This window comes from Giraffa tippelskirchi, chromosome 3, assembly GCF_054371585.1.
Source record: "Giraffa tippelskirchi isolate mGirTip1 chromosome 3, T2T-mGirTip1v1.2.pri, whole genome shotgun sequence".
Taxonomy (NCBI): Eukaryota; Metazoa; Chordata; class Mammalia; order Artiodactyla; family Giraffidae; genus Giraffa; species Giraffa tippelskirchi.
Window position 1 is genome coordinate 10,720,092 of NC_137277.1, and position 12,410 is coordinate 10,732,501.

General features: G+C 52.7%; 1 protein-coding gene across 2 annotated transcripts in view; it reads left to right on the forward strand.

Annotated features, from left to right (window-relative positions):
- Positions 1-12,093, forward strand: part of CCDC40 (coiled-coil domain 40 molecular ruler complex subunit) — a 43,085-nt gene extending 30,992 nt beyond the window's left edge. The window contains exons 13-21 of one of the 2 annotated variants that reach the window (XM_081575737.1): positions 2,605-2,850; positions 3,805-4,018; positions 4,174-4,347; positions 4,436-4,605; positions 4,711-4,802; positions 6,235-6,355; positions 8,461-8,649; positions 10,159-10,317; positions 11,279-12,093. In XM_081575737.1, coding sequence (XP_081431863.1) covers positions 2,605-2,850; positions 3,805-4,018; positions 4,174-4,347; positions 4,436-4,605; positions 4,711-4,802; positions 6,235-6,355; positions 8,461-8,649; positions 10,159-10,317; positions 11,279-11,524 — 1,611 coding nt within the window. In that variant the 3' untranslated portion in view covers positions 11,525-12,093. The remainder of the gene's footprint in view (positions 1-2,604; positions 2,851-3,804; positions 4,019-4,173; positions 4,348-4,435; positions 4,606-4,710; positions 4,803-6,234; positions 6,356-8,460; positions 8,650-10,158; positions 10,318-11,278) is intronic. The other variant, XM_081575738.1, reaches the window with a different exon arrangement.
- Positions 12,094-12,410: the final 317 nt, after the last annotated feature.

Consider the following 12,410-nt stretch of genomic DNA (forward strand, 5'->3'; position numbering starts at 1 on the left):
CCAGGCCCCCAGGTGTCCCCCTTTCCTAGTCACCCGTGTGGGCAACACATGTGCTACCAGCCATGTCCACAGGAGGGCAGTAAAGTCCTGGGTCGGCATTTGTTGGAACACTTGGTGGGTGATAGGTGTACTACCACCTATGTCCACACGACAGCAGTAAGGAGTACTGGACCAGCATGAGTTGCAAAAATTCATGGGCAGTAGGTGTACTACCACCCATGTCCACGGGAGGGAAGTAAAGAGTCCCGGGCCAGCATTTGTTGGTGCACTTGGTGGGATACAGGTGTACTACTACCCATGTCCACAGGAGGGCAGTAAAGAGCCCTGGGCCAGCATTTGTTGAAACACTTAGTGGGTGGCAGATGTACTACCACCTGTGTCCACACGAGGGCAGTAAAGTCCTGGGCCAACATTTGTTGGAACAGTTGGTAGATGGCAGGTGTACTACCACTCATGTCCACAGGATGGCAGTAAAGAGTCCTGAACCAGCATTTGTTGGAGCGCTTTGTGGGCAGTAGGTGTACTACTATCCGTGTCCACATGAGGGCAATAAAGAGACCTGGGCCAGCATTTATTGCAACAATAGCCAATAGCAAATCCAGCTCTTGAAAGAGGGCACTTCTACCACTGCTCAATACCGCTGTGGGCTGGTGGCAGACAGGGCATATCTGGGACAGGGAGCAGAGGTTGTAGAAGAACCATCCAGAGCTGGGTTCAGAGGGATTGCAGGCATAGGTGAACCATGGGGTCTACCCAGTTAATGAAGGAGTGGTACCGATGTCCCACGGGGAGGCCAGGGTGGTCTCAACATGGGGGACAAGCAGCCTGAGGAGGCTGAGGGGAGGTCAGGGTGCTCTGGTTGGCCTGGTTGGTGGCTGAAAGGAGACTTAGGAACCAAAGCCCTTCCAGTATGGCGAGGAAGCAGGGTCCCTGTGAAGACCTGGCAACCTCGGATAATCTTGGCAAAGAAAGGGATGAGAGGATAGCCAGAGCTCAGAGGAGCCAAAGGGGCTAAGGTGTGACCATAGGGAGCTGGGTGCCTTGAGATGCTGGCAAGGTCTGACTTTAAACCTAGGGATGTCCTGGAAAGCCATGCATGATGGTTGGTCAGAGAGTGGGTGTTTGACAAAGCCAGCTGGGGTCACGTGGAGGAAGAGAAGAGATGACTGGAGCAGGGGCAGGAGTTGGTAGGAGGCACAGGCTGATAGAGAGCTGAGGATTTGCATGGGCAGGAGCCGTTGGGCAGCCAACAGTGAGAGGCTGGCTGGCAAGGTCAAGGCATAGCCACAGTCAAGGGAAAAGGGCCCTGATACCAAAGTGAGCCTGAGCTGCCTCCCTCTCTAGTTCTCACAAGTGTCCTTACAATCAACTCTCCACTGTAGGAAAGAATGGAGCAGATCTGTCTTCTGAAACCTGCAGAGGAGGCAGGGTGGGCTGGCTCAGCCTTCAGGACAGAGGGCAGGCCCAAGGAGCCCTGGGCAGCTCTGCCCTGGGCTGAAGCTCCCACCCCCAAAACCATGGTTGGTGAGAGCTCCAGAGTCACAAGCCTCTGGCCAGGTGGTAAATGACATCCCACAGTACAATCTTTTCTCTCCAGGACAGTGTCCAATATTTTAGTGAAATGTAAAGGGCATTTGTCCCATGAAATAGAAGTTAGAGCTTGGCATTTGTCACAGCATTATTTCAAGTAGGAATGTTGATAACAGATGACAAGCTCAAAGAGGGCAGGCATGTTGGTTTGCTTCACCAAAAGCACATGAGCTTGAGCTGTCGAGAGCAGGGCCCCTGTGCTTGTTGTGGAACAGATGACATTCCCAGGGACAGCTGTGACTTGCCTCCCCATCTCTGTTACAAATATGACTGAGTATTATACAACCATTAAAAATGACATGACATGATATGTGAGAAATTGAAACGTGGCTTACAAAGCTATAGGTAGAGTATAACCCCGTTTTTGTTTGGGTGGGGAGGAAGAGGGTTTATATACAAAGTCAAGAAGACAGGGTAGATTCTAAATAGTGATGCTGGCTAACTGTGTGGCAGATTTACAGGCGATCATCTGTATTTTCACATTTCCCCATTTCAATGTATGTTACTGTTTGATAAGAAGAGATAATGTCAGCTTTCTCTTCTTGTGAGGAATCATTAGGGTTCAAGGAGAAGGCGATGGCACCCCACTCCAGTACTCTTGCCTGGAAAATCCCATGGATAGAGGAGCCTGGTAGGCTGCAGTCCATGGGGTCATGAAGAGTCAGACATGACTGACTGACTTCACTTTCACTTTTCACCTTCATGCGTTGGAGAAGGAAATGGCAACCCACTCCAGTGTTCTTGCCTGGAGAATCCCAGGGACAGGGGAGCCTGGTGGGGTGCCATCTATGGGGTCATGCAGCGACTTAGCAGCATCAGCATTAGGGTTCAAACAAGTAAGTCCTTTGACAGGTCACAAGGTGGAGAGAAAACCAACATCCTCCTCTCCTGATTATGTTTTAGAATTTCTCCAGATGAATATCCAGATCAAGGAAAACAAGAAGCCAACCAGCTCATGTGGAGCCTCTCAGAAACAGAAAAAAAGTTCAGACTTGTTTCCTTCTGCTAATTCAGGTGACACATCTTTCCAAAATTGATGGTGACATTGCTCAGACCACCCTGGACATCACGAACACCAACTGCAGGCTGGACATGCATCAGAAGACACTGGCCGAGCTGGACAAGGAAGTGAAAAAAGTCAACGACCTCATCACCAACAGTGAAAATGAAATTTCCAGGCGCACGATCCTGATTGAGAGAAAGCAAGGCCTCATCAACTTTTTCAACAAGCAACTGGAGCAGATGGTTTCTGAGCTTGGGGTAGGACCCGGGGGACCAGGAGAGGCCACTTGGGTTGATATCATGCCTGGCCATTTCAAAAACTTCTTATGTTCAGGAACGGACTCATGCAGGACACAGGTGTTCCCGCCCTACCCATCTTACAGGTGAAATGCACATGTCTGTGCAGATGCTGACTCAGGGGCTGTCTGCAGACCTTCTCTGTGGGGCCACATAGTCAATATTTCAGGTGTTATGGACCATACGGTCTCTGTTGCAACCCTTCACCCTAGCGGTTATAAGGAGGAGACACAGACAGTAGGTAAACAGATGAGTGTGTCCATGTGTGATGAAACCTTAAGTCTGGATTCCATGTAACTTCCACCTGGCATGGAATTGTCTTCTTTTGATATTTTGTGTGTCCCATGGACTATGTGAAGACAGGCAGTGGGCAGGATCTCACTCACTGCTGCTCTTAGTTAAGTGGTCTGATGGGCTTGAGGCTTGAAGTTTTCCAGGTTATCCAGTGTCCCTGACCTCAGGACCCCACAACAACTTCAAATCCCAGAGCAGCATGGGCAGTTGGTGGGCACACCTTAGGTAGACCCCAACCAGAGCATGGTCTCAGAGCGGCAACCCGAATGGATTCCAAGGGAGTAAAGACCCTGACCTATGACATTCTGTTGTGAAAAGACAATTTGCAAAGCCCTTTTGGGTAACAGAGGCCCCACAAGACTGGGGCCTGGTGGGGCCAAGCCAGTGGAGGAAGGAAAGGGGGTGGCCGACCAGCAGATCACCAGAACAGTATCTCCCACAGCAGGTCAGGCCATATGGCCTGGGACCACAGAAGAGGGGACACAATGACAGGGTCCCTAGGCCCTCTGAGTAAAGATCCCCCCACTCATCATACGGATGCATGATCTCAGGTGTCCCCACCCTCTGCAGCCCACCCTGACTTAGGGACTCGGTCTGCTTTCTGGTGAACATCGCTTCCAGGGGGAAGAAGTGGGGCCCCTGGAGCTGGAGATCAAGAGGCTGACCAAGCTGATCGAGGAAAGCAACACCAACGTGACGCAGGCCCAGGTGACCTGGCTGCGGCTGCAGCAGGAGATGGTGAAGGTCACGCAGGAGCGCGAGGAGCACCTGGTCTCCCTGGACATGTCCAAGAAGGAGGGCCACATCCTGGAGCAGAAGAAAATACGGATAGAAAGTGAGCTCCCTGCCCAGCCCCTCCACAGCACCTGCTGAGGCTTTCTGGTGCCACCTGCTCCCACAGAGTCAGCCGGGCCCTGCAGCCCCATAGGAAGTGCTGCCCGGTGTCCGGGGTCCACTCTGCCTGGACACATCATGCCTGTTTCTTCCCAGAGGTCCTGCCGCCTTCATGTCTGGCCCGCGGGGCTCCCAAACCTGCTTGTGGGAGGTCAGGGTCGTGGCTTTCCACTCCCTGCCCCGGAGCTTGCTGGCCTTTCTGGGGGACTCGATGTCTGCACGCCAACCATGTCCCCTTCCGCCTCCGCCATCTGGTGGGGATGCCCGAAGGTCAGCGGGGAGGGAGGACGCCGTGGGCACAGACCCCCGATAACAACCCCCAGGGGCCACTCCCCACCCCTGGCCACCCTCCCCACAGACAAGATCAACCAGGAGAAGAAGGAGCAGGAGCAGATCGAGCGCCACATGAAGGACCTGGACAACGATCTGAAGAAGCTCAACTTGCTGATGAACCAGAACCGGTGCAGCTCCGAGGAGCTACAGCAGGACAACCTGGCCACGGAGGGCGAGTTCGTGCGCGCGCTCAAGGTGCGCTCGGGGCTCAGAGTGGATGGGCTGGGCGGGGCAGGCAGGTGCGCGCAGCCCTCGGCCCCGCCCACGGCCCCGCCCACGCCCCCCCCCCCTCCCACGCAGGCCTCAGAGCGGGAGACCATCGAGATGCAGGAGAAGCTGAACCAGCTGAGCGAGGAGAAGGCAGCCGTGCTCAACAGCCTGGTGGAGGCGGAGTGAGTGCCCAGGCGCCGGTCCGGAGAGTCGCTGCCCACGGTTCATGTAAACCAGTTGTGGGGGAGGCGGGGAGAGGGGGCGGGGGAGGCGCGGCCCTGGAACCTGAGCCAGATCCCTGGGAACAGCGGAGTTCTGTGCCTCCGGACAGCCCTTCTGCCAAAGCCATGATGGTGATCATTGGAAGTGGAGTGGCTTCCTTCAGGATAGACTTTTTAAAAACTGTATAATCTCTCTGGTGCCTGATTATAAGAGTAATCCAGACCCAACGGTAAGCATTGTAAACCAGAGCAATGAGTGCAGAGTGAAAGGAGAATCACACTTAATCTAGCCGTCTCCCTTTACCATTTTCTCTGTGGGTTTCTTTCATGCTTTTTTTTTTTTTAAACCATAGTGCAATTTTCTCTGTCTGCCTTTGAAGCAGCCTTATATTATATTTTTCTGTGGATGTCCTTCCCCCTCGGGGTGCACGGATCTGCATTTCCAGCTGGAAGGACTCCTGAGTCTGCACTGTGTGCACACACCCTAATGGATGTCATGTGATCTCCAAGGGGCTGAGCAGCAAAGGGACCATCCCTTCCCTGTGTTTTGACAGAATCGACACATAACACTACCTGGAACTTTTTCAGGGGATCTTAGTTCCTCCAGGCTGCGATAACTCAACACCACGGGCTGGGGCTTTATAAATAGGAATTTGTTGCTCATAGTTCTTGAGGCTGGAAGTCTGAGATCAGGGTACTTGTGAGGTCAGGTGAGGGCTCTCTTCTGGGTTGCAGACTCCTCTCTGTGTCCTCACAGGGTGCCAGGAGAAGGGGAGCTCTCTGGGGTCTCTTTTATGAGTGCACTAATCCCATTCATGGGGGCTCCACCATCATGACCTCATCACCCACCCACCCCCCACCAAAGACCCAGCATGAGGATTCCAACATGTTGATTTGCGAGGTGGGGACACAAACATTCAGACAACAAGGGTGGGAGGCATATGTCTTTGTTAACATTTTAATAGTTTTCAGGCTCTTGGTCTATTTAGGCTTTTGACTTCTCCTTATGTCAACTTCTATCACTTGTATTTGACTTACTCAGCTTCACCTAAAGTTACATATCTGCTTTCTCCCTCGTCCCCCCTCTCTCTAGGTGAGGGTGGCGGGCCCTGGGGTTGAGTTTACCTTCTGGTCCCAAAATGGGGGACATTTGTTTCTATTTAAACTATTGCCTGGGTGCCTGCAAATTAAGTATGCCACCTGCTCAGCAAGGGCACCCTCTCATGGACAGGAAGGGAAGGGTCTCCCAGAGCCCTTCACAGACACTGCTGTTTGTGCTCTGAGCCCATTCCAAGCACAACACACCCCAAGCACAGCGCACCATGCTCACCAAAGCATCAGAAAGAAAACCCTTTGTTCTGCAGCTCTTACACTGCCTCCCCTTCCCTTAAAGACACCAGATCATGGTTTGGGAGAAAAAAATTCAACTGGCAAAAGAGATGCGAGCCTCCGTGGATTCTGAGATGGGTCAGACGGAGATCCGGGCCATGAAGGCAGAAATACACAGGATGAAGGTGGGTGGAAGGAGAGAGGTGTGGGGGGCCTAGAGCTTGGGGTTCTGGGAAGAAACCACTCTGGCACAACAGCCTGCACTCCAAGCACTTCAAGGAAACTTGCTGTTCCCCCTGCTGACCTTCTCTACCAGGGCCTGTCCAGTTCTTGTTTTTACTGCACCAAAATGGTCACAGGACACACAGCTATCTGCACAGTATTCACAAACACTATGTTACCCTCACTCCAAGCAAGCAACATACTCCAGAATTTTTAAATGCTGACTGTGACCAATCCCTACCCAATTTCATGACCTGTTTGTGAGATGTATCCCACCATTGGCCCAAAAAAGACTCTTACTCAGTAATAGAGTGCAAGGAACACACTCACATTTCCCCATCGAATCATGTCTTCTCTCTACTGTCATCTTTAGCTGGATTTCATTACCTTAAAAAAAAGGCTGGTAATTAAATCACAGCCTATCACTGAGCCAAAGGTTCAGGAACTTAAGGATACAAATCACAGCAGGTCATAAAAAGAAATATGACATCCCTTTTACAATTACATGGTTAATAACCCTGCTGGCTGAGTCCAGAGGAATTCTGATCAAATGCATCCACTACTGATAAGTTTAATAAACACTCCATTTAACTGACTTTTCAAGACACGGAGGACGTGTATGTTGCTGCAGCAGGTCAAATACTGTACCACAAAGCTTACACACACACACACACACACACACACACAGGCACACACATACACAGGCACACACATGCACACAGGGACACACACACACACACACACACACACAGATGGGGCTGCCAGCCCCCTCCCTCCTAACTGTGTTTTGGTTTTGTTTTCCTTTACCAAAATAGTACATATAACTCAGCAACTTATATTTTTTTTAATGATACAGACATTAAGTTTCTTTAACAGTTGCAGAATATACTATGGATGCAACATAATTTAATGAAACTTTCCCAGGTTGATGTGAAGATGTTGATTGTCTCCAGTTTGTTGTTGTTTGTCAGTACAAACAATGTTACAATGATATCCTTATGGAAATCAGCATCCATATTTTTTGGGGGTCTCTTCCTGGGCTGTCTTCTGTGTCCACTGATCCAAGAGCCCAAATCCACACCCTCCTGATTTTTGCAAATATTTATTTATTTGACTGCACTGGGTCTTAGTTGCAACACATGGGATCTTTAGTTGCAACATGTGGGATCTAGTTCCCCGACCAGGGACTGAACCCAGACCCTCTGCACTGGGAGCCCTGAGTCTTAGCCACTGGACTGCCAGTGAAGTCCCCCTCTTGTTATTTTAAATCAACTTTATTGAGGAATGACTTATTTACAGGGCTTCCCTGGTGGTTCAGCAGTAAAGAATCTACCTGCAATGCAGGAGACGTGGGTTCGATCACAGGGTCAGGAAGATCCCCTGGAGAAGGGAATGGCAACCCTCTCCAGTATTCTTGCGCCAAGAATCCTATGGACAGAGGAGCCTGGCGAGCTACAGTTCATGAGGTCGCAAAAGAGCTGGCCACGACTTAGCGACTAAACAACAATAAACAAACTTACATGCAGTAATGTGAACTTACTTTAAATGTCCAGTGTACATAATTGGCCACCACCCCATGGAGACGTGGACCATGTCCTCCTCTGCAGAAAGCTCCCACACACCCCTCACAGTCCCACTCCCTCCATAGCCCAGCCCCCAGCCCCAGGCCCCAGAGACCCTTCAGGCCACCATCTCACAAAACCACGATGCCTTTTTCCTAATAAGGCAATTAACCTTGGTGTGATACAATTAACTAAACTACAAACTCTAACCAGAGATCACTGTTTTTTTTGGCTAATGTCCTTTTTGTACTCCAGGACCCAACCCCAGGCTGCCTGTGGTCCTCACGTGTCCCCATCTACCCCTGTCTCTGTCGGTTTCTCAGTGTCGCCCTGCTGACCTGGTATTCTTGACATGGACTGAAATCATTCTGACCAGTTGACAAAGCCCCCAAGTTCCTTTTTTCCCTAGGGCCTCACCCTCACATGCTCCCCGCTGGTTCAGTTGGGTGCGGTGGGAGGTGGCGCGGGCCCCTTTCCTGCCCAGTCCCCCTGCCCTGTGCCCCCAGGTCAAGCACGGGCAGCTCCTGAAGCAGCAGGAGAAGATGATCCGGGACATGGAGCTGGCCGTCACCCGCAGAGATACCATCTCCACCCGGGCTGAGGGGCAGAGCAAGACAGACAAGAAGCTGTTCACCCGGACAGACTTCCACCACAAGCAGACCGAGCTCCGACGGAAGATCAGGGACATTCACAAGGTAGGGGAGCCGGGCGACGAGGAAGGGGCCCCGCCTCAGGCCACCTGTCCACGGGTGGTCAGCGTGGGTCATCGGCCCCACTGGCAGGCGTCTGTGCGTGACCAGCCAGGGCTGAATTTCTGCGGCTTTCTCTGACTTGGGCTGCGATTCCACTTGGTTCTTCCAGCCCGCTTCTCGGGGGGTCCCTCCCCACCTCATCCGCCTTACCGCCTCTCCTCCCACCTCTCATTCCTGGAGCTGCGGTCACAGTTGCTGTGTTGGGGCTGTTTTATAAGAAAGAGAAGTGACAGTAGGGGCTGGGGGATGGAAGGAGCTCAGCTCCTGAGTCAGACAAGCCACTTTCTTCTGGACTGGGGGACAAAAGGCTGAGCTCCACACCCCACGTGCCGGTTCCGGGTCAAGACAGAGTGGCAGCCAGACCCACGGGTGCTTCCCAGGCATCCCTAATGCCCTGTTCTGGGGCCTCTGCTTGGGAGTTTGTCTTGGGTTTCACAGAAGAGCCACGAGGCAGGTGCAGCTCAGGACTGGAAGCGGCCCCATTTCTGCCCCCTCTTCTAACAGAAATGGTGTCAGGGAAGCACGGAGTGTTGGTGACAGCGTGAGCCCCTGTGTCACTGACGCCCAGTGGGTGCTGGGGATGGGCTGATGGGAACACGGAGGGCACCCACTCGAGCCCGTGTCCCCATCCACTTGGCCACACTGACCAACCATGCAGTGTGTGCCTGCCCAGGGAGGGGACCAGCTATGGCCCCTGCGCCTCCTCCTTTCGCCGTTGCCAGGCGGGGCTCTGAGCTCAGACTTCCCTCGGTCCCCACTGGCTGGCTATGTGGTCTCAGTGGGTGAGAAACTTTCCACCCCCCGTCTGTCAGTGGAGACAGGAGCAGTGACCCCTCCCAGAGAGGCAAGGGTTACCCGAGACGGAACCTGGCCTTGGAGCCCCACTGTGGGTCCCAGCCCTGCTCTTCTACTCATGGCTCAGGCATATTGTCTGACCTCTCTGCACCTTGGCTTACTGACCTGTGAAATGGGTCCTTACCTCATGGTGTCACCCAGAGGACCAGATGGAGAATGTTGGAATAGCCCTGGTGGGGGGAGTCCCATATGAGGAAAGCGTAGCTGAAAACGATGGATTTGATCTGACTGCTTATTTGGATGTTCCTGGAGGTACAGAGGGGCCTTTTCTGGTCCTGGTTTGTGCATTTCTCTGCCATGTTGGCCACTCCTGGCATCCATCCCTCTCCACCCCTTCTGGCTCCCCAGGGGCCTCCTCTGCCCAGCTTGGCGACAGAATCCTCTCCTCCCTACTGCCACAGAGGGTCCGGCCGTGGCTCCCTTGCTGGCCTCCCCACCTGCAGCACTCTCCTACACCCCAGTTTTGGAAATCCTCCCAGATTGTGTGCATAGAGGGTCCTGGGGTTCCTCCCTGCCTGACTCTTCTCTGTCCACTGAATAACTGGGGGCAGGGTCCCAGGATGCTCCTGTCTCACACCACCACCACCCCCACCCCAGGCCACCGAGGAGTGCACCCAAACCATCCTGGAACTGGAAGAATCTCAAAAATCCATGAGTGACACCCTCCTGGAGAAACAGGAGCAGTTGTCGAGGATGCAGGTTGAGGCCGATGAGCTCGAAGTTGAGCTGGACCGGCTGGCGACCCTCAAGCGTCAGGTAGGCAAGCCCCCAGAGCCACAGGAACCCAGCAGCAAGGCCTGCTCCAGCCCAGCTAAGCCCAGGCTGATCATAGCACTACCTACTGCTGTCATCCACCTCACATTTCTCATGAAGGCTCCACGGGCCGGCTCTGTCCTGGGTGCCAGGGCTACAGAGTTGAACAGAAAAGGTGACAACCCCTGCCCTCCCTGAGGTCACCTTCTGAGGGTTAGAGGACAGATAATCAAACTAATAAGCAAAATGATACCTCGTATCTGATGGTGACAGATACTCTGGAGAAAGAGGAAGCAGAAAAGGGGTGTCGGGTGGATGGGGGCAGCACTAGGAAGGAGGGTGGTCTGAGATGGCTACACAGGGCAAGTGGACACTTGAGTCAAAATTTGAAGGGGAGGTAAGGGAGTGAGCACACCCAGGTACAGCAGGAGTGGAGGCTGCCCAAGGCCTCGGGCTTGCAAGGCTTGGAGGGGGCAGTGCCATGACCATGGGCTGCTCCCTCAGGGATGGGGTGGGGAGGAGGGACTTGGGATCACTGCAGTCATTTGGTTCTCATGATGAGTGTGGAATGTGAGGGCCGAGAGTGGACACAGGACCTGTCTTAGGCCATCATAGTTCTTCAGAAGGATGCATGGACCAGGGGTAGCCTCAGGCTAGTGAGAAGCCATCAGACTCCGCATGTCATTTCAAAGCTGCCCCACTGGGGTTTTCTGTTGGATTGAATATGGTGTGAGCAGAAGGCAGGGGTCACTCAGGGCTGCAGTGTTTGGGCCTGATCAACTGAGATGGGTGTGATGGGCACCTGGCAGGTTAGACTATGGGTGAGGGCGGGTCCATCAGCCCCTTCCCCTGGATCTGCCAAGCTCTCCACTGGCGCGTCCTCAAGTCGGAGTTCGTGCCAGGCCAGCGAGTGTCCTCTTTTGAATACGCATAGCCTGACACGGGGTCTCTGGTCCCTCCCAAGAATCTTTCTGAGCTCGTGGCCCTGCAGACGCGCCTCAAGTACCTTCAGGCCGTGAAGGATGGGCGGTACGTCTTCTCACTCCGCAATAAGCAGTCGCTGCTGATGGAGCTCAAGCGTCTGCATGACAGGCTGGTCAGCATCAGCACCATTCTCCACCACGTGAAGGAAGAGTACCCCCAGTTCCAAGAGGCCCTGCTCAAGGTCAGCCAGTCCATTGCCAAAAGGCTGGAGTCATCCGGATCCTAGAGAGCCCCAATTCCCCCCCCCGCCACCAACAAGGAGGAGACCAGTCTTGTGTGTCATTAGAACTGGAATCTTCCTATCCTCAGAGAATGACACCACTTAAGAGAGACAGGGCAGCATTGTAGGAATTTTTTGTAGGAAATCCCTGCATTTGCAGTTCCATTTTGGTGAGTCTTCCACTTGCAAAGGCAGTGTCAGTGAACACAAACCCACATTCCCACCTTGGGCTAACTTCCAAGTAAAACTGGAAATACAGGCCTCTGCTCCTGCCCCCACCTCCAGCATGGGTTAAATCCAGATTCCTAACTTATGGGAGCAAATACAGAATCCCTGGCTGTGTCTGGAGGCCTAAAGCCTGAGGTGAGATCACACAGGTGTGTGAACACAGACCTCCCTTTGTCTGCCCACTTGTCCAGAGCACTTGTCCACCCAGGGTGCCTCCCCCTACACTCCGATTCCCGATTCCCGAGCACCTGCTACCTATGCCTTCCCTGCAATTTAAAGGGAAAATGTTCTACAAGATAATTTAAAATGTTTCAGCAGGAAAATAAATTTTTTTTCTGAATGTGCAAGAAGAAGTGTATCTATTCTAAAATATTTCAGAAACGCAAACTCCACAAAGGAGGAGGGAAGCCCTCAATCCCACTCTGACACTTCTGTGTAGGGCTCTCTGTGTCTGGTCCAACCTGACAGGGTCACAGGATCCAACTTTTCACTTGAAAATCTTGTTCCTCTTTTATTATTATTATTATTATTATTATTAATTTTTATTGGAGTATAGTTGCTTTGGGCTTCCCAGGTGGTGCTGGTTTCCCTGATAGCTCAGTTGGTAAAGAATCTGCCTGCAATGCAGGAGACCCTGGTTGGATTCCTGGGTCAGGAAGATCCC